Here is a 26,657-nt window from a genome sequence, read left to right on the forward strand (position 1 = left end):
ATCAACACCCAGAAAATTTAACACAGAGTCCGGTCCTCTAGAATAATTTGAAGCCCTTGGCTCAAGATTTATTATTCCCTGACTCCTGGGCTGTCCTTCCTTTGTTCCCCATTCCCCAGAATGCCATCCTCCTGGGCAGGGCCAGAGCCCTAGTCGTACTGGTGGGAGGGGTAGGTGCTGTGCCCGTCGTACTTGTTGGTGGTGAGACAGTGCAGCATGAAGTGGCCCAGGTCATGTTTGGAAATGACCCTAGAGGGCCCTCGTCCATCCAGGGTCACTGAGTAGGCCCCTGTCAGTGGCTGGTCCCCTGTGAGGCAAAGACAGAGGGGCCAGGTGAAGCAAATTGTCCTTTCCCCAATACATGATTACCCTCATGACCTTCCCAGGGTACCTACTGCATACCCCCCCATCCCCGAAACCAAACCAAACCCTTTGCTGTCGAGTTGATTCCAACTCATAATGACCTTATAGGACAGAGTAGAACTGCCCCACAGGGTTTCCAAGGAGCGGGTGGTGGATTTGAACCGCTAACCTTTTGGTTAGCACCAATGCTCTTAACCACTGTGCTACCAGGGCTCCACCGCGTGCCCAATTGCTATAACATCCAACAATATGTGAAACCCTTCCCATGTGCAGAGTGCTTGTATAAATTCCTTACTTCGCTCATTCGACAAACCCTTATTGATTACCCACTATGTGCAGGTGCTGGGCACACAGGAAAGGACAACAGAGACAAGCAACCTTGCTCTCAGGAAGCAGACATTCACTAGGGAAAGGCAACTAATAAGCTAAAAAAGATAGACAAAACGGTGGGTGAAGAGAAATAAAGCAAAGAACAGGCTAGAAACTATTATCAACCCCATTTTACGGACAGGCAAATTGAGTCTTGGAACGGCAAAGGTGATAAGTGGCAAAGGCTAGATTTGAACCCGGATCTGCTCTAAGCATGATGATGCTTTCTGCCCTCTGGACCTTTCTAGGAGCCCTGAGTGATACGTCCCAGGCATGGATCTGCATGTTATAGGCAGTGGAAGCAGACACATTTTTCTGACCTTGGGGACAAGGTGTTGATATTTCTGGAGCCTGGGAGTATCACTAGGTCTTTCTTAAACTCTGGGGATAGTGGAACAGGCTTGGCTTATTGTTGAAAGGGCATTTAGTGACTACGTTATGATAATTAAAAATTACTGGAAAAGTGTCCCTTTACATCCAGAAGATCTGACAGTGACCAACTTCATGTAGGGATCAAATTCAGCATCACCCATTGACAGACAACCTGGAATAACGTGCAGTAAGACACACAACCTCACCCATGTATTAGTCCTGCCGAAAATGTTCAATCTGAGTCTAACTGTGAGAAAACAACAAGAAAAACCCAGAACGAGGGGCATCTGAAAGGACGCCTGGCCTGGCCAATGTCGCGAGAGGCATTAAAAACAAAAGGTGGGGCGGGGGGGCTGTTCTAGATTTAAGGTGATGGGGCAACAAAACATCATACGTGATCTTTGATTGCGTTCTGATTTGGGGGGAGAGGAGGTTGAAAAGATACTTTGAAAATTGGGGGGAATCTGAATATGGCCCAGTCCATTGCTGTTGAGTCAATTCCAACACACAGTGACCCTAGAGGACAGAGCAGAACTGCCCCATAGGGTTTCCAAGGCTGTAATCTTTAGGGAAGCAGACTGGCACATCTTTCTCCCACAGAGTGGCTGGTGGGTTCAAACCGCTGATCTCTCGGTTAGCAGCTGAGAGCTTTAGCCACTGATGCTAAATGATATAACAGAATTAACATCAATTCTCTTAGGTGCGATAATTGTACTGTGATTTGGACACAAATATCTTTCTTCTTGCCTGTTGAGTACAGTGGGTTGATGTCCACAACTTACACTGTGCAGAAAAAAAAAAATACATACATATGTTTAATTTTACCTGAATCCACAACCAACACCCATGCAAGCAGCAGTCAAGATATCAAAACATGTATTGCACTGGGCAAATCTGCTGCAAATGACCTCTTTAAAGTGCTAAAAAACAAAGATGTCATTTGGAGGACTAAGGTCTGCCTGACCCTGGTGTTTTCAATTGCCTCATATGCATGTGAAAGCTGGACAATGAATGAAGAAAATTGACGCCTTTGAATTATGGTGTTGGCGGATATTGGATATACCATGGACTGCCAGAAGAATGAACAAATCTGTCTTGGAAGAAGTACAGCCAGAAGGTTCCTTAGAAGTGAGGCTGGCAAGACTTTGTCTCATGTACTTTGGATGTGTTACCAGGAGGGACCAGTCCCTGGAGAGGGACATTATGCTTAGTGAAGCAGACAGTCATTGAAAGAGAGGAAGACCCTCAATGAGATGGATTGACACACTGGCTGCAATGATGGGCTCAAGCATGGCAATTTTTTTGAGTACGGGCAGGACCCAGCCCTGCTTTGTTCTGTTGTATATAGGGTCACTATTAGTCGGAACCAATTCGACGGCACCTAACAACAACAGTACATATGCGTTTGTGTGTGTGTATAGAGAGTGTGGCAGCTCGAAGTGTTAACAAATGAACCTACACAAAGGGTTTATGGGTACTATGGATTGAACATTGACATCCTAAGCCCTGGTACCTGTGAACAAGACTGTATTTGGAAATACGGTCTTTGAAGATTGTTATGGATTGTATTGTATCCTCCCAAAATGTGTGTCAATTTGGTTAGGTTATGTTAAAGAGGATCAGGGTGGGATGCAATACCCTTACTCGGGTCACAGCCCTGACCTCATGTAAGGGGAGTTTTCCCTGGGGTGTGGCCTGCATCACCTTTTATCTTATAAGGTGTCCCTGTGCTGTGAAGCTCCTAGACCAGGGAAAGATTGAGGACAGGGACCATCCCCCACAACCGACAGAGAGAAAAAGCCTTCCCCTGTCGCTGGCCCTGAATTCAAACTTTTAGCCTCCTAGACTGTGAGAGAATAAATTTCAGTTTGTTAAAGCCATCCACTGGTGGTAATTCTAGGACAGTAGCACTAGATAACTCAGACAAAGATGTTATCAGTCTAATGCACACATGGTCAAGCCAGAGTAGGGTGGATCCTAATCGCATGAGTGGTGTCCTTATAAAAAGAGCAGAGACACAGACAGACAAGAAAATATGGTCACGTAGAGACTGCAGCGATGCTCCTACAAGTCAAGGATCACTAGCCATAACCAGAAGCTCGGAAAGAGGCGTGAAACAGATTCTCCCTCAGAGCCCTCTGAAGGAATCAATATGGTGGACACCCGGATTTTCAACTCCCAGCCACCAGAACTGTGAGATAATACATTTCTGTTCTTATAAGCCACCCAGTTCATGGTATTTTGTTACACCCACCCTAGGAAATGAATACAATAGATGTTCATAAACCTTTAATTCCTTCCATTTTTCTGGAGCTTTGAAACTTTTCACAAAAACCTAAAAAAACTACTGCATGTTAAATCATTTTCAGGCATGAATCTCTCCAAATATTCATTTCGAACCTGGGAGGTCAAGTAGTATTAATGACCCCCTCTTTAGAGATGAGGAACCTGAGGCTCAGGGAGGTGAGGTCACCAGACTGAAGACCACACAGCTTCCCCACCATGCAGCTTTACAACCAATTCGGCACTGAAGATTCTGGGCCAAATGGCGTCCTAACACAGCCCCTAAATTGAACCTAAACACTGAACCTTAATCAAACCCGTAAGTGCAGCCTTCCTCCTGTCAGGGGCCCCACAAGGCAGAGAGCTAAGCAGAATTGCTCTTCCAGTGAGCAGGCAAATGTAGAGGCAACAACTCAGGGCCTTTACACTCCTATTCCCTCTAACAAACAGCACCGTCTCACTTCTTTTACCAGACTTTATTGTTTCGTCATTTGACTTATCACTACCTAACATTAATGCCACAGATCTAGTATTTGCCAAAGGTAAGCCTCAGGAGAGCAGGGACCGTATCACCAGTGCTTACACGATGAAACCTGTGAGAGCGGGAACTTGACAGGACTGCCTTGTTTTTCCAGCTCTCACAAGTTTTCCACGTTTGACAGGATGCAGCCTTACCACTTTTCTGTCACTCTCTGTTGTTGTTAGGTGCCGTCTAGTCGGTTCCAACTCAGCGACCCTATGCGCAACGGAACGAAACACTGCCCGGTCCTGCGCCATCCTTACAATTGTTGTTATGCTTGAGCTCATTGTTGCAGCCACTGTGTCAATCTGCCTCGTTGAGGGTCTCCCTTTTTTCCACTGACCCTGTACTTTGCCAAGCATGATGTCCTTCTCCAGGGACTGATCCCTCCTTATAACATGTCCAAAGTATATAACACGCAGTCTCGCCATCCTTGCTTCTAAGGAGCATTCTGGTTGTTCGTTCTTTTGGCAGTCCATGGTAGTATATTCAATATTCTTCCCCAGCACCACAATTCAAAGGCGTCAATTCTTCTTCCGTCTTCCTTATTCATTGTCCAGCTTTCACATGCATATTGAAAATACCAGGGCTTGGGTCAGGCGCACCTTAGTCTTCAAGGTGACGTCTTTGCTTTTCAACACTTTAAAGAGGTCCTTTGCAGCAGATCTGCCCGATGCAATGCATCTTTTGATTTCCTGACTGCTGCTTCCATGGCTGTTGATTGTGGATCCAAGTAAAATGAAATCCTTGACAACTTCAATCTTTTCTCCATTTATCATGATGTTGCTCATTGATCCAGTTGTGAGGATTTTTATGTTGAGGTGCAATCCATATGAAGGCTGTGGTCTTTGATCTCATCAGTAAGTGCTTCAAGTCCTCTTTACTGTTCTTCACGTCCTCTTCACTTTCAGCAAGCACATTCTCCATTTAGTGGAAAATATTTGCGTTTTCCTTCTCTGACAAGTTTCCACCTTACGCAGGCTCTGGCTTTCACAGGTTTTACTGTAATGGTGGCCAGATGCACAGTTCACATGCAAGAAACATTTGTTGCATGAGTGAATCTCTATGTCTGACTCTTGGTGTCTCTCACTAACGATTCCAGACCTTGGGTGAGGGGAGAGGAAGTATAAAGGTGTAGTTTATTGGTTCTCTCAAAAACACCATGGCGAGCTGTGGTTCACTGGCATTAGTTCAGTCAACAAATATGTATTCAGCACCTACTACAGTAAATCCCGCGAAAACTGAAACCTTCAGAAGGCAGAAACCTGTCAGAGAAGGAAAACTCAAATATTTTCCACTAAATAGAGAGTGATAAAAACGTGGTAAGGCTGCACTCTGTCAAAAGCGGAAAACTTGCGAGACCCAGAAAAACAAGGCAGTTCCGTTAACTTCAGGCTTTCCCAGGTTTCACTGTACATGCCAGATTCTGTTCTAGGCACTGGGAAGACAGCTGTGATCAAAACAAGACAAAAATCCCCGCTTTCAAAGAGTTTACCTTCTAGTGAGGGAAGCACATACTAAATAAGATAAGTAAAGAAAATGTCTAGTATATGTGGTCAAGTATAAGTTATCTCCCCTTCAATATGGCCAGCCCTAGTACCTTGCTTCTAATACATTTAACGCAGAGGAAACAGTGCTGAATAACCTCTGATACTAGGTCATAGAAGACCATGCAGCTTCCACATGGCTCTCTCTCTCTGGGGATGTTTGCCCTTAGAATCCAGCCGCCATTGTGGGAGGAAGCCCAACCAGCAGACGCATCAAGGAGGAAGGCTTCAAGATGACTCCGTTTCCAGCTACCATCTGACTGCAACTTCAAGAGAAGTCTCAAACATGGACCACCACATGCAGAGTCTAGTCAGTTCCTAGTGCTGGGAGCTGATCATAATAATGGTTGTTGTTTCCTATCTCTGAATGTCGGGTGGTTTGTTAAGCAGAGACAACTGAATAGTAGGTTAGAAAGCAGAGAAAGAGGATAGAAGTGTTGGGGGAAGGTTTGCAGTTTTAGGGTGGCCAGGGAAGGCCTTGTGGATCTCCTCTGAGGGTGGGAGAGAGCAGGCTGGTGGAGACATGGCCTCCGGGTCCCTGTCCAACTCACCTATGTGGGGCGGCATCACAGCGACATACTTCAGGCCAGACTCCTGCAACACCTTGTGCATGCGAATGTGGTCATCGGTCACGTCCTGCAGTCGTGGAGGCACCTTGGCTGGGTCCCATAGCAGAAAGGCTGGGGGCACAGGGCAGGGTCAACTGTGGCTTCAGGACAGCCTGGCCAGCCCCACAGCCTCCCAGCCAGACCTGCCTTCGGGCTTTTCCGGTTTTGGGCCAGGACAAAACCTGCCACTGGCTCCCCATAGCCGCCCGAAGGCTCAGGGCAAAAACCTGGGAGTCTTGCCAGGCTCCTCTTACTCTCCCACCCCACATGTGAGCTGTCAGCAAAGCACAGTAACTCTGAATCTGACCACTTCTCACCCCCACCTGGTCCCATTCACTGTTAATGCAGCAGCCTTGTCCCACGTCTCCCTGTCCCCCACGTGCAGCCAGAGGGACCGTGTGAACACCTGAGTTCCATCACTTCCTTGGGCTCCATCTCACTCAGAAGAAAGCAAAGCCCTCATCATAGCCCCCTCAGTCTCTGACATCACCTCCCACCATCCCTTCACGTGCTCCACTCCAGCCCTGCTCCCGTCTCGTAGGTCTGCGATGGCCCGCCCCTCGAACCACAGGCTCTTCTCTGTCAGCCTCAGGGTGCTCTCCCTCTCCTTCTTGCAAACTTTGCTTAAAGGTCATCTTTCAATAAGGCCTCCCCTGACCATCCTATTTGAAATCACAAACACTCTCTGGCATATCCAAATCCCCTTTGCCCTGTCTTGTTTTTGCCCTAGACCTCATCTTCTAATAAAACAAAACAAAAAAGCCCAAGCCGGTTGCCATCAAGTTGACTCCAACTCATGGCAACCCCATATGTGTCAGAGTAGAACTAGGTGGTGCAAAATGTTAAGATGCTCAGCTGCCAACTGAGAGGTTGGCAGTTTGCGTGCACCCAGAGGCTCCTGGGAAGAAAGGCCTGGTGATCAGCTTGAGAAATCAGCCACTGAAAACCCTGTGGAGCACAGTTCTACTCTGACACGGGGTCGCCGTGAGTCAGAGTTGGTATGATTGTCTCACTGATTCTTAACCCCATGAAATAGCCAGCAGGATACCCTGTTTGCAGATGAGGAAACTGAGGCTCAGAGTCTGAAGTGGTGGCCCGTGGTCACGCAGCAAGAGCCTCAGGGTCCTGCTTCCCTGCCTTCTAATTCCACATTGTCAGCAGTTTGCCATCTCAGGCCCAGTCTGCATCTTGCCTTGGGTTTCTTTCTAATCCTTTCAGGAACCTCCTTAAAAAACCACCACTCCCAGGCCCTCAAGATAAAATTCAAGCTCCTTAGGTGACAAAGGATCCTTCTAATCCTTCCCCTTGAAATTTGAATATGGAGGGAATATTATACTGTAATAATTACAGGATAGGAGGGAATTAGGGTTAATTTTCTCAGGTGTGATAATCATACTATGCTTCTGAAAAGGAAAATTCTTTTCTTCAGATTAAAAACAAAAAACCAAAAACGAACCCCACTGCCATGGTGTCGATTCTGACTCTGAGGAACCCTATAGATTAGAGTAGAACTGCCCCATAGGGTTTCCAAGGCTGTAAACTTTATGGAAGCAGCTGGCCACATCTTTCTCCCAAGGAGCGGCTGGTGGGTTTGAACCTGCCGACCTCTCAGTTAGCAGCCAAGTGCTTAACCATTGTGTCACCAGGGCTCCCTTTCTTTTCTTAGCAGATGCCAAAGGGGCAAAGTGGTCTGCAACTTAATTTCAAATAGTTTAGAAAAATAAAACCCAAAACATTTGTGTATGTGTGTCTATGTTCATAGACAGAGCAACTATGGACAATATTAAGTTCTCAGTTAAGATGGAGGGAATATGAGTGCTTACTCTTTTTTCAACTTTTCTGTTTGAATGTTTTTATAATAAAAATTAGATAAATATGTTAACGAAACACACGTTGAAGTAAAACGCCATGACACGGGAAACCAAACCCATCGCTGTTGAGTTGATTCGGACTCATGGTGACCCTATGTGTTACAGAGCAGAGCTGCTCCATAGTGTTTTCTTGGCTGTAATCTTTACGGAAGAAGGTCAACAGGACTTCCTTCAGCAGTACTGCTGGGTGACTTCAAATCATCCACCTTCAGGTTAGCAGATGAGTGCAAACCTGCTGCGCTCATTTGAAGGTTCCTCAAATAAGTCAGAAAAAAAGTTTCTATATGTGTGCATAAATACACACACAGAGAAAGAGGGGCAGAGAGAGACAGAATAAGGAAAATACAGTAAGATGTTAACACTTAGTGAATCTGAGTGGAAGAATGTAAGCGTTCTTGCAACTTTTCTGTAAGTTTGAAATCATTTCCAAATAAAAAGTTAAAAAAAAAAAAGCGAAAAAGAAAAAAAAGCAAACCCTGGCATGTGTAAGAATTCAATATTAAAAAGAAAAGCTACACAGAAAACTTTGGAGAAAAAGAAAGCAGGTTAAATCAAGTTTACTCTTCACCTCTCAAATCAGTCTTCAAGAGGTGGAAGAAAAATATGAAAATTTAATCGTGGAGCATTCTAAAATTGCAGGTTTAGTATTACCCTTACCATTTCAAAGCTGGGATGGGGAAAGCGTAAAGTATTTTATTTCCCACCCTCAGCTACGGGCTGGCCTCCAGCCCTTTGCACCTGTACCCCCTGTCCTGAGTACTGTCCCTATCACCGTACAGCCCTCGCTCTATGGCACCTCCCTTCTCAGGGAGGCCATTCGTGTGAAAACCATAGAGACTGGAGGTGTGGACCGTGGAGAGAAGCCACCTGGGCTCAAGCTGTGTGAACTCTGGGAAGACATTGGCCTCCCAGTGCCTTGGTTCACTTACCTGTACACCAAAAAATCAGACCAAACCTGTTGCCATCGAGTCAGTTCGACTCATAGTGACCCTATAGGACGGAGTGGACCTGCCCCATATGATTTCCAAGGAATGGCTGATGGATTCGAACTGCCAGCCTTTTGGTTAGCAGCAGATAGAGCTCTTAACCACTGTGCCACCAGGGCCCCTTAGCTATGTGAGGGAGACAATGACAACATCTAGTCTTTACCAGATCTAGTATTTACTATGCGTTGGAATCGACTCGATGGCAATGGGTTTTGTTTGGTTTACTGTAGGATGAGAGGAGCCCCGGTGGTGCGGTGGTAAAAGCACTCTGTTGCCAACTGAAAAGATTGGAGGTTAGAACCCACCAGCTGCTCCTAGGGAGAAAGAAGTGGCAGTCTGCTTGCATAAAGATTACAGCCTTAGAAACCCTATGTGGCAGTTCTACTCTGTCCTACAGGGTCACTATGAGTTGGAGTCAACTCCATGGCGGTGGTCTTTTTTTTTGTTACTGTAGGATTCTGGAAACCCTGGTGGTGTAGTGGTTGAGTGCTACGGCTGCTAACCAAAGGGTCAGCAGTTCAAATCTGCCAGGCGCTCCTTGGAAACTCTATGGGGTAGTTCTACTCTGTCCTATAGGGTTGCTATGAGTTGGAATCAACTCGACAGCACCGGGTTTGGTTTTTTTTTTGGTGTAGGATTCTAAGTACTTTACAAGTAGCTCCCTCAGAAAGTTTTGTGAGGATTAAGTGCCATTCACCTGTAAGGCACTCCTGTAGGCGCTCAATAAATGCTCTTAGCCCTGATGGTACAGTGATTAAGAGCTTGGCTGCTAACTAAAAGGTCAGTAGTTTGAATCCGCCAGCCACTCCTTGGAAAACCTATGGGGCAGTTCTACTCTGTCCTATGGGGTCACTATGAGTTGGAATCGACTGGATGGCATTGGGTTTTTTTAGCGTTAACTGCTCCTGCACTGCACCCGGTAGCTTTCCTTTAGGATTACCCAGGGCACCTATTTGTTTAATGTCCATCTCCCCACAAATTGGGAGCCCTGTGAGGGCAGAGACCTGGTCCGTTGTGTTCATAGCTCTATCATTTCCTCTAGAATGCCCTCCCTGCCCTCCTTGCAGGCTGGGCTTCGCAAGCACCTCCTCTGTGCTCCCACAGTCCTTTGGGCTTCCCACCTGGGTCCTGACCCCTCTGCCTGTGCCTCCCCCGTCCCAGCCTGACCACTCTGGGCTGTCATTGTCTAATGATGGGTCTGTTTATCACCTCCCTCCTGTTTGTGTGCCCCATGGGTGCAGGGCCCAGGGCTGTCTTGGTCCCCACTATTTCCCCAGCAAAGTTCAAGCTCACAGTCGGTGCTCGATAAACGCACAGTAACTTGGAACGGCTTCAGTGCCATTTTTCAGAGGCCCTGGGCTGCAAAACCTGGCCTGTGCAGTACCCAATCACCCCCAGCTTAGCACCACCCGATGACCCCCTGCCACCCACCCGAGGTGCAGGCCACAACTTTGTCCACGCCGTGAGCCTTCATGGCCGCCACAATGTTCTGGGCGCCCTCGGACATCACTGTGGTGGGACCTTAGAGAGGACAGAGAGTGGCTGTCACTTGCAGGCGGTGGAGGTGGCTGGGGTGGTAGGGGCGGGGCTGGGGGCGGGCGTGGCGCTGGGGGCCGGGGTGCAGGGGGAGGCCGTGGGCAGAGGGGGGGCTCAGTACTGAGGTCGTTGCCAGTGCCCAGCAGCACGACAATGGCATCCTGCCCAGCCACGGTCTTGTCCACATCAGCAGCCTTCCGAACGTCACCCACTATCACGTGGGCCGGCTGGGGCCCTTCCGCGGGCAGCCTGGAGGAGTCCCGCACCAGCACCGTCACTTCATAACCTGTGGGCAAAGAGGGCAGAGAGGTAGGTCAGTAGGCATGGGCACTGGTGCTCTGGAGCTCCAGGGGCTGGGTCCCAGGGGTGCCCTGAGTCCCAAACCCATGCCCCAGGTCCCCTGTTCTGAGGCAGTGGTCTTCAGACATTTTACTGCCATACTGACAGTTGATACTCAGCTGGTTGTTAAAATACGCCCACACCTTCATGTGGGTTGGTAAACAGTCTGCACTGAGGTCTCCGAGTGTCCCCGCCCCCACACACTTCCCTACCCTCCAGCAACTAAAGGGTTAACACTTGGCACTGTACTGGTCTATGCTCCCTGTAATGGGTTAATTTTGTCCCCCCAAAAAATATGTGGAAGTCCTAACCCCCGGTACCTACGAATGCGACCTTATTTGGAAATAGGGTCTTTGCAGTTGTAATTAGTCATCATGAGGTCATACTGGAGTGGGGTGGGCCCTAGTCCAGTAGGACTATCTTTATAAAAAGAGAAGAGAGACACAGGGAGAGGAGAACGCCATGTGAAGACACAGGGACACACACAGAGGGAAACCAGTCATGTGAACACAGAGGCACAGACTGGAGAGATACTGCCACAAGCCAAGGATTGCCTGGGGCTTCCAGGAGCTGCGAGAGACAAGGAAGAGCCTTTCCCTAGAGGTTTCCGAGAGAGCATGGCCCTGTGGATACCCCGAGTTCAGACTTCAAGCCTTCAAAACTGTGAGAGAATAAAGTTCCGTTGTTTTAGACACTCACCCAAACCAAAACCAAATCCTTTGCCGTCTAGTTGATTCTGACTCATAGTGACCAAATAGGACAGAGTAGAGTTGCCCTATAGGGCTGCCAAGGAGCAGCTGGTAGATCTGAATCGCCAATCTTTTAGTTAGCAGCTGATGGAGCTCTTAACCAACTGGGCCGCCAGGGCTCCTAAAGCCACCCAAACAAACAAACAAACAAAAACGAGATCCGCTGCCGTCGAGTTGATTCCGACTCATAGTGACCAAATACGACAGAGTAGAGCTGCCCTATAGGGTTTCCAAGGAGCAGCTGGTAGATTTGAATCGCCAATCTTTTAGTTAGCAGCTGATGGAGCTCTTAACCAACTGGGCCACCAGGGCTCCTAAAGCCACCCAAACAAACAAAAACCAGATCCATTGCCGTCGAGTTGATTCCGACTCATAGTGACCGAATAGAACAGAAGAGAACTGTCCATAGGGTTTCCAAGGAGTGGCTGGTGGATTCAAACTGCCAGCCTTTTGGTTAGCAGCTGTAGCTCTTAACCATTGTACCAGCAGGGCTCCAATTTGTGGTAATTCCTTACATGGTCCTAGGAAACTAATATATCACCTGTTCATGGTCCTGGAAGAAGCAGGTACAGACGGGCCATGAGTTGCCCCAAGTTTGTCCAGTGCTGGGATTCATCTAGGACCCTGTTCCTGGGCCTCACCTCCACAGGGCCCAATGCTACCTTACCAGTCATTAAAGATTTTGAATATCCCCTTGGTATGTCCCCTCCCAAAATAATTTTGGACAATTCTGTGCCCTCCCCGCCCCCCACAGGGGCCTGACAGACATTTTAAAGTTGACAGCTAACATATTGCTTCCTTTGTTTTAAACAGTGGCCAAGATGTTAATGTTTGGGTATACTGTAAATGGTGATATGTAAAAATAAAATTATTTATATCATACTATAAATATAATTTTCCTCTCCTATGAACCAGAATCAGAGCTCCTTGGAGAAATGGCTGATTCCTAGGCTGGGACACAGAAAGGATGAGATGAGCCTAGAACACCTGGTAATGTCAGCAGGTCAGGCAGAGCTTAAGGAATGGGAGGGCCATGTTGAAGTGGCTCCCACAGGGCTAATCGGGGACAATACGTGCTTCCAAAAGAATACTGATGGCAATGAATGGAAACACACCAAATATATAAAAACCTGTGAGTTCATGATGATACTAAAAAAAGAAAAAACCTCATTGGTCATCAGTGCCAGCAATTAGAGGATTGGCTCATTACTCTGCAAATGATAAAGGAAAAGGAAAAACAATAAAATTGTGCTTTTTGCAAAGACCATTCTCCCCAACCAGACTGTCAACATTCCAGAAAACGTCGACATCACTTTGAAGGGATGTACCATTATGTGAAGGGCCCCAGAGGAACCCCATGGAGGGACTTCCGTCACATCCATGTAGAATTCAGCCTCCCTGGAAAAAAAAAAGGTTTCCTGTTGACAAGTGGTGGGAAAATAGAAAGGCACTGGCTACAGTCTGCACCATCTGTGGTCACCGGCAGTCAAGGGTGTTACACTGGATTCCATTACAAGATAAGTTCTTCGTATGCTCACTTCCCCATCAGCGTCATCTTTCAGGAGGAGTCTCTTGTTGCTATCCAAAATTTCTTGGGTGAAAAATACATCCACAGGGTTCAGATGAGGGTCAGGTGTTGCTTGTTCAGTATCTCAAACTCAGCAGGACGAGTTAATTCTTGAAGGAAACCACGTTTCGACTTGTATCAAATTCAGCTGCGCTAATTCGGCAAGCCACAACAGTTAAAAACAAGGACATTGGAAAATATTTGGATGGTATCTATGTCTCTGAAAAAGGAACCATGCAACAGGCTGATGGGTATGACCTAAGAGCTGTCCAGCTACAGAAACGAGGCCTGATAATTCGTACGACCTATGGGTGATATTTTTAAGATGCAATAAAATTTGTCTATTCAAAAAAAATAATAGCATCCATCAACTATTTCCCAAACAAATAAGTGTATGTTTTGTTGTGTATATTTTCACCAGATAAGAATTTTTTAAAAAATGACAGGACACTTTCAAATAATGATAATGATAAAAAAATATTTATAGAGCACTTACTATGTGCCAGCTTTCAAGTGCCTTACACATTAACTTGTTTAATTCTCAAAACAACCCTGGGTTTGAATTCCAGCTCTACTATGGGACCCAGGACAAGTCACTTAACCTCTCTGAGCCTCAGGGCCTTCACTGGTAAAGTGAGAATAAAAATAGTACCTACCTTCTAGGGTTGTTGTTGGTTTCAATAACATATCCAAAAGTTTAAGACAGTGGTATGAATTGAATTGTGGCCCCCAAAAATATGTGTTGTAAATCCTAACCTTTCTGCCTGTGATTATAATCCCATGTGGGAAGGGGTGGTCTTTGTTATGTTAATGAGGCAGGATTAGTGTAGGGTGTATTTTTGAGTCAATCTCTTTTGAGAAATAAAGAAGATTAAACAAGCAAGCAAGTAAGCAGAGATGGGGGAAGAGAAATGCCAAACCACATGAAGATGGCCCAGGAGCAGAAGCTCAAAGAGACAAGTCCTTCCTTCAGGACCCACAGAGAGAGAAAGCCTTCCCCTAGAGCCGGCACCCTGAATTTCACTTCTAGCATCCTGAACTGTGAGGAAATAAATTTTTGTTTGTTAAAGCCATCCACTTGTAGTATCCCTGTTGTGGAAGTACAAGATAACTAAGATAGGTAGTCAACTGATTTTTGACAAGAATTCCAAGGCAATTCAGTGGGGAGAAAGAATAGTCTTTTCAAGAAATGATGCTGAGACAATTGAATATCTACCTGTAAAAGAATGAAGCTAGACAACTATCCAAAAGTTAACGCAAAATGAATCAAGGACCTAAATGTAAATGATAAAACTATAAAATTCCTATAAGAAAACATAGGCACAAGTCTTTGTGACCTTAGATTAGGCAATGGTTTCTTAGCTAGGACACCAAAAGCATAAGCAACAAAAGAAGAAATAGGTAAACTGGGCATCATCAAAATTAAAAACTTTTGTCCTTTAAAAGACAACCCCTGGAATGGGTGAAAAATTTTGCAAATCATACATTTGATAAGGGACTCCTACAATTCAACAATGCAGACGAATCACCCAGTTAAAAAATTGACAGGAGATCAGAATAGCCATTTCTCCCAAGAGGATATACAAATAGCCAAAAAGCACACGAAAAGATGATTAGCATGTTCAGCCATCAGGGAAATGCAAATCAAAACCACAATGAGATACCACTTCACACACAATGTTGTTGCCTGCTGTGGAGTTGATCCTGACTCTATAGCGACCCCATGTGGCAGAGCAGAACTGTCCCATAGGGTTTCCTAGGCTGTGATCTTTATGGGACCAAATCTCTAGCAGAGCAGCCGATGGATTCGAACCTCCGACCTTCTGGTTAGTAGCTGAACACTTAACCATTGTACCACCAGGGCTCCTTTCACACACACAAAGTGTTGACAAGGATGGAGAGAGCTTGGAACCCTCATACACTGCTGATGGGAATGACATATGGTACAGCTACTTTAGAAAACAGTCTGACAGTTCCTCAAAAGGTTAAACAGAGTTATGATATGTTTGGTCGGACCAATTCGATCCAGTAATTCCACTTCCAGGTATGTGCCAAAGAGAAATGAAAACATTTGTCTTAATTATTTAGTGCTGCTCTAACAGAAATACCACAAGTGGATGGCTTTAACGAACAGAAATTTATTCTCTCACAGTTTAAAACCAAAAAACCAAACCCAGTGCCGTCCAGTCGATTCCGACTCATAGCTCTCACAGTTTAGGAGGCTAGAAGTCCAAATTCAGGGTGCCAGCTCTAGTGGAAAACTTTCTCTTTCCGTTGGTTCTGAAGGAAGGTCCTTGTCATCGATCTTCCCCTGGGTCTAGGAGCTTCTTAGCACAGGAACCCTGAGTCCAAAGGATGCGCTCTGCTCGCAGTGCCGCTTTCTTGATGGTACAAGGTCCCTGTCTCTCTGCTCATTTCTCTCTTTTACATCTCAAAAGAGATTGACTCAAGATACAGCCTTATCTTGTAGATTGAGTCCTACCTCATTAACATAACTGCTTCTAATCCCACCTTATTAACATCACAGAGGTAGAATTTACAACACATAGGAAAATCACATCAGATGACAAAATGGTAGACAGTCACACAATACTGGGAATCATGGCCTAACCAGGTTGGCACACATTTTTGGGGGACACAATTCAATCCATAACATACCACACAAAAACTTGTATACAAATTTTCATAGCAGAATTACTCATAATAGCCAGAAAGTAGAAACAATCCAAACATCCATCAACTGATGAACAGATAGATAAATTTAGCACATTGATACAATGGAATATTATATAGCAATAAAAATGAGATACTGACACATGCTACAACATGGATAAATCTTGAAAACATTATGCTAAGTGAAAGAAACCAGGCATACAAAAGGCCATGTATTGTATAATCCATTTACATAAAATGTCCAGAATAGGCAAATTCATAGAGACAGAAAGTACAGAGTGGTTACCTAGGGCTGGGGGTTTAGGGAGAAATGAGGGTGATTTCTAGGCATTTCTTCTTAGGGTGATGAGAAAGTTCTAAAATTGATTGTGGTGAGATTGTACAACTCTGAAGATATTAAAAACCCTTGAACTTTAAATGGGGGAATTGTATGGTGTTATGGATTGAATTGTGTCCCCCAAAAATGTGTGTCAACTTGGCTAGTCCATGATTCCCAGTATTGTGTGATTGTCCATCATTTTGTCATCTGATGTGATTTTCCTATGTGTTGTAAATCCTACCTCTATGATGTTAATGAGCTGGGATTTTCGGCAATTATGTTAATGAGCCAGGACTCGATTTATGAGATTAGGCTGTGTCTTAAATCTCTTTTGAGATATAAAAAAGAGGAGTGAGCAGAAAGAGACATGGGGACCTCATACCACCAGGAAAGAAGCACCAGGAACACAGCACATACTTCGGGCCTGGGGTCCCCATGCTGAGAAGCGCCTCAACCAGGGGAAGATTGATGACAAGGATCTTCCCCCAGAGCCAACAGAGGGAGAAAGCCTTCTCCTGGAGCTGGCACCCTGAGTTCAAACTTCTAGCCTTCTAGACAGTGAGAGAATAAATTTCTGTTTGTTGAAGCCATTCACTTGTGGTATTTCTGTTATAGCAGCAGTAGATAACTAAGACATGGTATGTGAATTATATATCTCAATAAAGCTGTTCTAAGAAATGTGAAAAAAAAAAAAAAAGAAAAGTGATGAACACAAAGTTTAGGGTAGTGCCTGGCACAGGAATAGGCACTCTATGGGTGTTTCCATTAGCAGGTCTGTTAATCATCTGGTGACTTTGTCCCTGGCCCTGCTCCAGCCCTATCTCTCCTGCTGGGCCCCTGCCCTGACTCCCAGCACCCAGTCTAGACCCCTCCAACCCATCTCCCACACAGCAGCCAGACAGAGCTTTCCATGGTAATTTTTTTTTAATAATTTTTATTGTACTTTAAGTGAAAGTTTATAAATCAAGTCAGTCTCTCACATAAAAACTTATATACACCTTGCTACAAACTCCCAACTACTCTCCCCGCAATGAGACAGCCCACTCCCTCTTTCCACTCTCTCTTTTTGTGTCCATTTTGCCAGCTCCATGGTAACTGTTAAGTGCCCTCCTGCTCAGATCCCTTCCAGGACCCCCAGTGCCCTGCAATTAAGCCCATGCTCCTCACTACAGCCTTCAAGCCTCCTTGGAATCTGGCCTCACCTCTTCTCCAGTCTCTGCTAGAGCCACTGCCCACTTCACTCCCTGCACCTCATTCAGTTCCTCAAATGCACCATGCTGTCTCCTGCCTCCTGGCCTTTGCACATGCTGTCCCCTCTGCTTGGAACATCCTTTAGTCTCTCCTTCTAGGCCCCCCAGTCCTTGTGTTTCCTGTCACAGTCTTAATTATGCCGACCTGGAGTAAACCAAGGACACTGCAGGGTCAGGGACTGTCATATTAATTAGTATCTCCCTGACCGTTTTATAAACAGGAAAGCAAGGTTTTAAGGCCCCATGGACCTGGATTCAAATGCAGGCTCTGCTACTTGCTGGCTGGGGAACCTCTTCCAAACATCTTCTCAGATTCTAGATACAAGTCCCTTAGCAAATACATGATTTGCAATTTTTTTTTCTGTCATTCTAAAAACCCCATTGCTGTTGAGTCAATTCCAACTCATAGCAACCTTAAAGGTCAGAACAGAACTGCCCCACAGAGTTTCCAAAGAGCATCTGGTGAATCTGAACTTCTGACCTTTTGGTTAGCAGCTATAGCACTTAACCACTACACCACCAGGGTTTCCTCTGCTGTTCTGGGAGTTGTTTTTTAAAGCACAAAAGTTTTTTATTTTTGCAGCTTCTTCATCTCTCAAATGAAGATCACAGTGCCTAGCATTCTCATCATATGTGGCCACCTTTTATAAAGGAATGACAAAAAATTTGTGCTGTCCTGGCACGTTGGTGCTGGTGGTGGGCCCTGTGGACACAGGAGCTTTCAGGGAGCCAATGTGGGCACTGGCTAGCACCTGTCACAGTACTGGTTAAAACAGACCCACGTATATTATGCCTGGAAGTCCTGGTGGCGCAGTGGTTAAGAGCTCAGCTGCTAACCAAAAGGTCGGCAGTTCAAATCCACTAGCCACTCCTTGGAAACCCTATGGGATAGTTCTGCTCTGTCCTATAGGGTCGCTATGAGTCAGAATCGAGTCAATGGCAATGGGTTTGGTTTTGGTTACATTATGCCTAGTAAACTGAGTCCCTGGGTGGTGGCTAACGGTTAATGGGCTCAGCTGCTAACCTATTCCATGTGTGTTAAGAGTTGAAGTGCGTTTCATACGATTTTCATGGTGGATTTTTTTGGAGGTAGATCACCTGAGGAGCCTCTGGGTGGACTCAAACTGCCAACATTTTGGATAGCAGCCAACAGTGTTAACCGTTCGTACAGTTATCACCCAGGCACTCCCATATATACATATATTTTTTTTGACACAAAAGTTTCATAAAACCAATATTTAACATGTAATACGTTCTGATACTGTTGTGACCAATTCGATACATGTAGAAATCACTATAAAAAGCATCAGATGGCCACAACCCTACAAGGTATGTATTGTGGTATTATATTACCCCCTTTTTAAGGATGGGGAAACTGAGGCAATTTTATGTAACTGGGCCAGGATCATAGAGCTAGTAGACAGAGAAGGTAGAATTTTTACCAAAGCAAGTCTGGTCTACGTTCACTCAGTCAAGGAGTATTTACTGAGCGCTAGGTACCCACTGGAGCCCTTGTGGCACAGTGGTTAAGGGCTTGGCTGCTAACCAAAAGGTTGGTGGTTCGAATCCACCAGCCGCTCCTTGAAAATATTATGGGGCAGTTCTACTCTGTGCTACAGGGTTGCTATGAGTTGGATTTGACGGCAAGTTTGGTTTTTTTAGATTTTTTTTTTACTGGGCACTGTCCTAAACACTTCCATGTCTTATCTCACTTAACCAACACAAGAATGCCACAGGGCAGGTGCTACTAATCTCATCCCCATTTTACAGAAATCCAGGTACACAGATGGCAAGGCACTTGGCCACACAGCTGGTAGTGGCAGGGCAGGGGTTTGAATGTGAGCAGTCTGGTGCCAGAGCCTGGGCCTGTCAGGGCTCTCGGTCCTAGAGAACCATTGAGGTAGATGAAGCCTCAGCACTGTCAAGCGCTTTCTTTTTCAACAAGGCTCAGAGCTGTGAAGAGACACTGTGAAGACCAAAGAGAGAAGGCAGAGCTCCCCCAGGCCCTGGAGCCCAATTTCCAGGGTGCAGTTCCAGTGGTGACCAGCAGGTGGACAAATGGCATTCAGGATGGGGGTAGTAGAAAGGAGGGACTCAGAAGTCCCAGGATGACTCAGCACCTCTCAACTTCCCCCTTTTCCTACTTTCCTCACTTCTACCCCATAAATGCTTATCAGCAAATTTGTTTCCCCCCTTCCTACAAGTCAAAATGCTCAGGAGACCCCCCCTCCCACCCAGGGGAGGAAAGCAGCGATCCTAGTGGGGAGCTTTCAGGCTGAGGTACAGGCCCTCCAAAGGAGAGCTTGGCTGCAGACACCAGGGAGTGGGACCCTTGCTGCCTCCACCCTTTTGGGGCACCCAGATAATCTTTATCTTCTGAGTCACTGAGGGCAGCAGGGGTGGGGTCCTGTATCTGGAAGTCCCATGTTTCACTGGAGGTTGGTGAAGTCTGGGCAGCGGGAGGCAGGGGCTTATCCCTTTTCTGCCCCCTTTCCTGCAGCAGCCCCCACCGCCTTTCCCAGGCCTGGTGCCCTCAAGCCTTCATTCATGTCTCAGTGACCCCCTTCCATTAGGTATTCACAACCCCCATGCCCCAACCTTTTAAGTTTCCAGCCCCAGTGCCCAAGCCTTTGGACTTTTGGTGGTTAAGAGTTCAGGCTGAGTGCACATCCCAGCACTGCCATTTACCAGCTTGTTGTTTTTGTTGTTTTGAGCAAGTCACTCTCTGGGCCTCAGTTTTCTCATTCAAGTGGGGTAGTAATAGAAGCCCTGGTGGCACTCAGGTTAAGAGCTCAAACAAAAGGTTGGGTGTTAGAACTCACCCAGTGGCAATGCAAAAGAAAGACCTGGCAATCTGCTTCATAAAGATTATAGCCAAGAAAACCCTATGGGGCAGTTCTACTCTCTAACACATAGGGTCACCATGAGAAAGAACCCACTGGACGGCACCTAAATACAACCACGCCATATGGGTGCTCTGAGGATTTGATACTTGTGAAGAGAGTGCAGTGCTGGGCGGCAAATGGATACCTAGCTTACTGAGCCCTCTCTGGGTGTGGTAATAATATTAGTAACAGCAGCAGCAACAAAATTTCATAAAAGCCCTGGATTTACACATAACCCTCACCTGGAGTTCCCCAGGCTCCCATGGACAATTCCTAATGTTTTGGGCTCCCATGAAATCGGGTGTTGTGGCCTTCCCCATTTCTGCCCTCGTGGCCACCTGCTTTGCTCCTCGGGTCCTCACACAACCGAGGCACTGACAGCCCTAACCATCCTCGGCATGGCCCGGCGACGCTCCTTCCTGACGCTTTGCTGGTGCACCCCGTGACATCCCCGCCCGCCCTGGCGCATACCTGCCTGCACCGCCTGCGCGAGGGTGGTGAGCCCGGTCCTGCCGGTGGCGCCGAAGATCGCGATCTTCTTGACGGCCATGCTGCGGGGTCGTGGGGCTGCGAGCGGCGGAGTCGCAGGACGCGCGGGAATCGACTGGGTGCGAGGCGGTGCGCTGGGGCCTTCCCCAACCCGAGCCGGGGGCGTGGCCGGCTGCAGCGAGCCCCGCCTCAGCCCCGCCTCGTCCCTCCTCCCAGTGCCCAGCAAGGGGGAGTGTCCAAACAGGCCACGCCTCCTACAGGAAAAGCGCGGGTGGGCGGGGCAGGACTCAGACCTTGATCGCTTATGCCCGGCACGGTCCGCTCCGCCCGCCACCGAGATCGGGAGGCGGGGCCAGATACGGTCACACCTCCCCCAGGAAGGCGGTGGGTGGGCGGGACTAGGAGAGCCATTCGCAGCGTGCCTCCCCGTTCCCTCTCTAGCCACCGAGGGCGGGGCGGGGCGAGCGCGGACCACGCCCACCGGCCCCCCTAACCCGCGCTCCCCTCTCCTAGTGCCTGGAGGCCGACCTGGGACTCACAGGTCGCCCCAGGCCTCCTCACAACTGCAAGGGGGGAAAGTGAGGGAGGACGATGTGGGGTCGTGTGTGACACAGTGTACCTGTGTGTGTGATCCCGTGACCCAAGGAAGAGCACGGTTGTGGTTGACACCACGTGCCATCCTGTAACACTGTGTAACAGTATGAGACTATATGGCACCACGTGTGGCAGGCACTGATGTCGTTCTTGTGTGACCTTATGGTGATACTGTTGGTGACACTGTGTGTCAGTCTGTAGTGCTCTAGGCATCATCATGACGCTGTGTGATACAGTGTGAGTGCGTGACGTGTGTGAGTGCGTGACGTGTGTGAGATGTACTATATGGGAGAGTGTGACTCTATAGACTGTGACAGTGTGTGACATCATGTATGTCATGTAAGAATTGTAACCCTGTGACCCCGTTTGAGTGTGTGGCTGTAGGTGTTGCTGTTGTTGTGATGTTATTTGTGACCCAGTGACTGTGATATATGGGCGCATGGGTGTGTGACCCCATGTGTGTGACTAGAGTGAGAAGTGTGAGTGTGTAAGAGAGTTTGACAATGTGATTGCGAGGCCGTGTGTGATATGTGAGTATATGACTCTGTGACCCCATGGAGTGTGTGGCACGTGTGTGACTCTGTGATACCGTACGAGTGGTGGTGACACTATGTGAGTGTGTTACAGCTTGTGACACTGTTCCAGTGTGGAACGACATGCGAATATGTGACTGCGTGGTGAATGTTTGACCCTGTGTGACCCCATACGAGCGGGTGACACTGGGTGTGTGTGGATGTGGGTGTTCGTGACGCTGTGTGATCCCGTGTGTGTATGACAGTGTGGGAGTCTGTGACTCCGTTTGAGAGTGTGACGCTACCTCTGGCCCCCACGAGTGCAGCTGTGTATCACACGCAGTGGACGGGTGTGTGACCACGCGTGGGCCAGCGCTGCAGGCGGCGAGGCAGTGGGGGGCCGCGGGCGGGAGGGGGTCCCGGGGACGCGCCCAGAGCGGCGGCCGCGCGAGCGGGGGGGAGGCGCGGCAGCGGCGGCGGCGGCGGCGGCGGCGGCGGCGGCGCATGCGGATCCGGCCGAACCGCTGGGCCGGTAGGGCCGAGACGAGCCGGGCCGGGCCGGGCTGCGGACGCCGACAGGGAGAGCGGCTGGCGGGGCGAGCTGCACGGACGGCCGCACCGGCGGCCGCGGGCCCAGGTGAGAGGCGTTCGGGCCAACAGCCCCTCCCTGGCAGCATCTCCCCACCTGCCCGAGCATCCTTCCCCGGCGCGCGGTGGGCATGGCCTGAACCCCGGGGGTCTCCCTGGCTGTGGGGGAGGTGAGGAGTCTAGGGCAAAACAAGCCCCCCCCCCCAACCCAGTGCAGCCTCCACTCCATGCGTGGGTCCTACCATCAGGCCTTGGCCTTCGCAGGCCCCCCTCCTTGGGCACCGTGACTGGACTGCGGGGAAAGACAGGCTCGGCCGGCCTGCGAAGGGTTAAAGCTTCTGATCCCGCCCCCAGCCCCGCGCCCCGCCAGCCCTTGCTGGGGCTGTGGGACTCGTCTCCCCACCTTCTCCACCGCCCTCTCCAGCCTGCCTTTCCCATTCAATCACGTAATGGCCTGGGCTGCTCCCTGGCCTGAGGGAATGCTCATGAAACCCATCCCCAAGTGCCCTCCATTGATGAGACAGTCGTGATCACTGTTTAACAGGAAGGAAACTGAGGCACAGAGAAGCCACGTTAAAGATACCAGGTTAAAGACACAGCAAGAAGAAAACAAGATTGAACTCGTTTTTGTGTGACCTCAGACCAGACACGGAACGTGTACTGAGGGCTTGCTGTGTATCAGATACCACTATTACCAGCATTATGAGCTCACTTAATCGTCAAATGCCCCGGGGAAATGGGTACCATTATTATCCCCATTTTACAGATAAACAAACTGAGGCCCAGAAAGGGGAAGTGACTTGGCCAAGGTCACACAGCAGGTAGGTACCAAGTGCCCACTTTACAGCTTTCCATGGAAGAAGGGAAGAATAAGAATGGATTTTGCTGTGTCCTCCAAAAGGCAGAGTCTCCACCCCATTGACCAAGACCCACACACTGCCCTCCTAGAGTCTAATGGGTTGGCAAGTGTCTAGGCCTTTTGAGAAGGAGTGACATTGATCTCCCCTCAATTCCTTCTTTTCTTAGTCTTAGAATCAGGTGTGGGGTGGCTGGGAGAGTGGAGGAGATGTATCTGACATCACCTATCCCTTTAAGTTTCATATTTACTATCTAGTAGGGCTCTAGAGCAGCCCCTCGGTGACTCGAATGATTAAGCGGTCCACCACGACTGAATGGTTGGTGGTTGGAACCCGCCCAGAGGTGCCTGGGCAGAAAGATCTGGCAATCTGCTTCCGAAAGGACACAGTCATGAAAACCTCATGGAATGCAGTACTACTCTATGCACACGGGGCCCGCCATGAGTTAGTCAATTTGACGGCAGTGGGTTTAGCGTTCTGGAGCATAGCTCTGGAGTCAGATGATATGGCAGTCAGCTGTTGCCACAATAATGCTGCATAACAAACCGTCCCCAATCTTAGTGCTTTAAAACACTAAACATTTAGTTAGCCCTTGGGTCTGAGGTTTTGGCTGGGCTCAGCCCGGCAGTTCTTCTGGTCTCCTGTGAGCTTATTCACATCTGGGGAGCGAGGTGGTAGCTGTTGGCTGCTCTGTCTGGCCTTGGCTGCAGTGACTGGGGCCTTGGCCTTGGACTAGCCCAAACATGTTTTTTTCTCAGCCACAGTTGAGCCCAGGCAGAAAGATGCAAGGTGTCTTGAGTCCTGAGCTCAGACCCGCCATACCATCACTTCTACCTGATTCTATTGGCCAAAGCAAGTCATATGACAAAGCCCAGTGGCAAGAGGTGGGACACGTCCCCCCACTCTTCCACCCCTTTCACCCCCACAATAGAAGAACACTGGAGAGTTACATGGCAAAAGGTATGGCTACAAAACAAAAACCCGTTGCCATGGAGTCGATTCTGACTCATGGTGACCCTATAGGACAGTAGAACTGCCCCATAGGGTTTCCAAGGCTGTAATCTTTATGGAAGCAGACTGCTACATCTTTCTCCCACAGAGTAGCTGATGGGTTTGAATCACCAATGTTTGGTTAGCAGCCCAGTGCTTAACTACTGTGCCACCAGGACTCCTTAAGGGCGTGGCTACCAGGATGAAGAATTCGGCTGTTAATGCAATCATTCTATCACAGCGCCTGGCGTTTGAATCCTAATTTCATGACTTACTAGCTGTGTAACCTTAGGTAAGTGAATTAACCCCTCTGTGCCTCAGCTTCCTTTACTGTAAAATGGGCCTAATAATAGCCTATACTTCGGGAATTAAATTTGTGGGAATTGAGATAATGCATAGAAAGTGCTTAGCACAGAGCATATCCTCAATAAATGCATTATAGTTCTATCAACAACAATATTATTGTTCTAATAATAGAAAAATATTGTTCTAATAATAATAACAGTGACAATTTGCCAAGCCTCTAACCAAAAGGTCAGCAGTTCGAATCCACCAGCCACTCCTTGGAAACTCTGTGGGGCAGTTCTACTCTGTCCTATGGGATCACTAGGAGTCAGAATGGACTTGACAGCAGCAGGTTTGGTTTGGTTTTGGTTCTGCCTTATGCCAGGAGCCAAGCTGGATACTTTACCACAGCCCTGTGAACTGGTCAGGGTGAACACTTTAAAGACAGGAAAACTGAAGCCCAGACAGTCATTGTCAGAAGGAGGGCCTCTGAGCTTGGGCCTCATTTCAAGCCGTAATCTACTTCTCTCCATCCTAGGCCTCACCTTCCCTGATGGCACAGGTACCAGGGGAAGTGGACAACATGGAGGGCCTGCCAGCCCCTAACAACAACAACCTTACAGCCCGCTGGGACAGTCCGGATCGGGGCTGGGAGCGGGAGCTGCCGGCTGCCTCCACCACAGCTGCCTCACTCTTTGAGTGCTCCCGAATCAAGGCCTTGGCAGGTACCTGGGAGGCGTGGGCTGGAGTGGGACAAGAGGAAGAGAGGGAAGGGGGAGGGGTCTGCCAGGATGGTGTCTGTGCCTGTGGCCCTTAGTGCCACAAGACCTTGGTGGTCTGGAGGGTGGGAATAGAGCTGGAGACACTTAGAGCTTGAATCTTTAGACTAGCACTATCCAGTAGAACTTTCTGCAATGGCAGAAAGATCTATGATGTCCAAGATGGTAACTGCTAGTACATGTGGCCGTTGAGACCTTGAAATGTGGCCAGTGCAACTCAGGTATTAGATTTTTCATTTTATTTAATTTGAACTCGTTTACCTTTAAGTAGCCACACATGGCTTGTGGCTGCCATATTGGGCAGCACAGCCTTAGAACCTTAGAAATGTACAATTCCAAAAGTGGGGGGACTTTCTAAGTATACTCCCTTGGAATCCTGAAATGGAAAACTTTCAGATCTTAGGACCTCGAAACATCATACTCAGATATTCTGCAAGCCTTAGGCTTTTAGAAACGGAGACCTTAGGATATACAGACCTTTACAATCGTCCAAGCCAAAACCCAACCCCATTGCCATCAAGTCAATTCTGACTCATAGTGACCGTACAGGACTGAGTAGAACTGCCCCATAGGGTTTCCAAGGCTGTAAATGTTCGCAGAAGCAGACTGTCACATCTTTCTCCTGAAGAGAGGCTGGGGGGTTCCAACTGCGCCCCTTTTGGTTAGCAGCCAAGTGCTTAACCGCTGCGCCACCAGGGCTCCTTTTTATAATCATAGCCCTGAGAAATTGCACTCATTGACCCTTCCAATCTTTAATCCTTAGAAACCTAAACTCTAATACTCATAGAACCTTGCCGTTCCTGTTAGCTGCCATCGGGCTGAGTCTGACTCATGGTGACTTAACGTACAATGGAACGAAACGTTGCCATCATAGCAACACACAAGCCACCACAGTACGACAAACTAACAGAGGGGTGTTGAATATAGAAACTGAGGACTTCATAATCATAAATTTTAGAATCTCGGGTTAGAAGAATAGGGCCTAAGAACTTTGAGGTAGGAGACCAACTTGTCCTGGTTTGCCTGGGACTGTCCAGGTTTTAGCATTTTTAAGCAGGGACAGGATGTGATCAAGTGAGAATGAAGACACTTCAAATCTCTGATTCAGAGAATCAGTGCTGGAGGCCTCAGAGAGCACACCTCAGGCATAGGCAAGCTGGAATGATTGGTCGCTCTACTTTCATGTGTTAAAACAATATAAGCAAAGCCATAAGAGAAACCAAGTCCCGAGACATGCCACAACATGGCTGAACCTAGAAATCATGCCGAGCGAAATATGTTAGTCGCAAAAGGACCTCACTTAATGATCAAATGCCCCTAGGAAAT

The 26,657-nt window shown here is 47.9% G+C and overlaps 2 protein-coding genes and 1 pseudogene across 2 annotated transcripts in view; 2 read left to right on the top strand and 1 right to left on the bottom strand.

Annotated features, from left to right (window-relative positions):
• Nucleotides 1-28: 28 nt before the first annotated feature.
• Nucleotides 29-20,873, bottom strand: BLVRB (biliverdin reductase B). Its single transcript, XM_003420782.4, has 5 exons — nucleotides 20,709-20,873; nucleotides 10,577-10,741; nucleotides 10,351-10,440; nucleotides 6,006-6,134; nucleotides 29-307 (listed from the first exon to the last, which is right to left on the bottom strand). The coding sequence occupies exons 1-5, from the start codon at nucleotides 20,785-20,787 to the stop codon at nucleotides 150-152; spliced, it is 621 nt and encodes a 206-aa protein (XP_003420830.1). The 5' UTR covers nucleotides 20,788-20,873; the 3' UTR covers nucleotides 29-149.
• Nucleotides 12,516-17,124, top strand: LOC135232721 (large ribosomal subunit protein uL6-like; annotated as a pseudogene).
• Nucleotides 20,874-22,423: 1,550 nt separating the features above from the next.
• SPTBN4 (spectrin beta, non-erythrocytic 4) overlaps nucleotides 22,424-26,657 on the top strand; it is a 112,399-nt gene continuing 108,165 nt past the window's right edge. Inside the window, exon 1 of the mRNA XM_064293667.1 lies at nucleotides 22,424-25,277. Within this exon, the coding sequence (XP_064149737.1) occupies nucleotides 25,106-25,277 (172 nt within the window). The 5' untranslated portion in view covers nucleotides 22,424-25,105. The remainder of the gene's footprint in view (nucleotides 25,278-26,657) is intronic.

Source organism: Loxodonta africana, chromosome 11, assembly GCF_030014295.1.
Source record: "Loxodonta africana isolate mLoxAfr1 chromosome 11, mLoxAfr1.hap2, whole genome shotgun sequence".
NCBI classification, from domain to species: domain Eukaryota; kingdom Metazoa; phylum Chordata; class Mammalia; order Proboscidea; family Elephantidae; genus Loxodonta; species Loxodonta africana.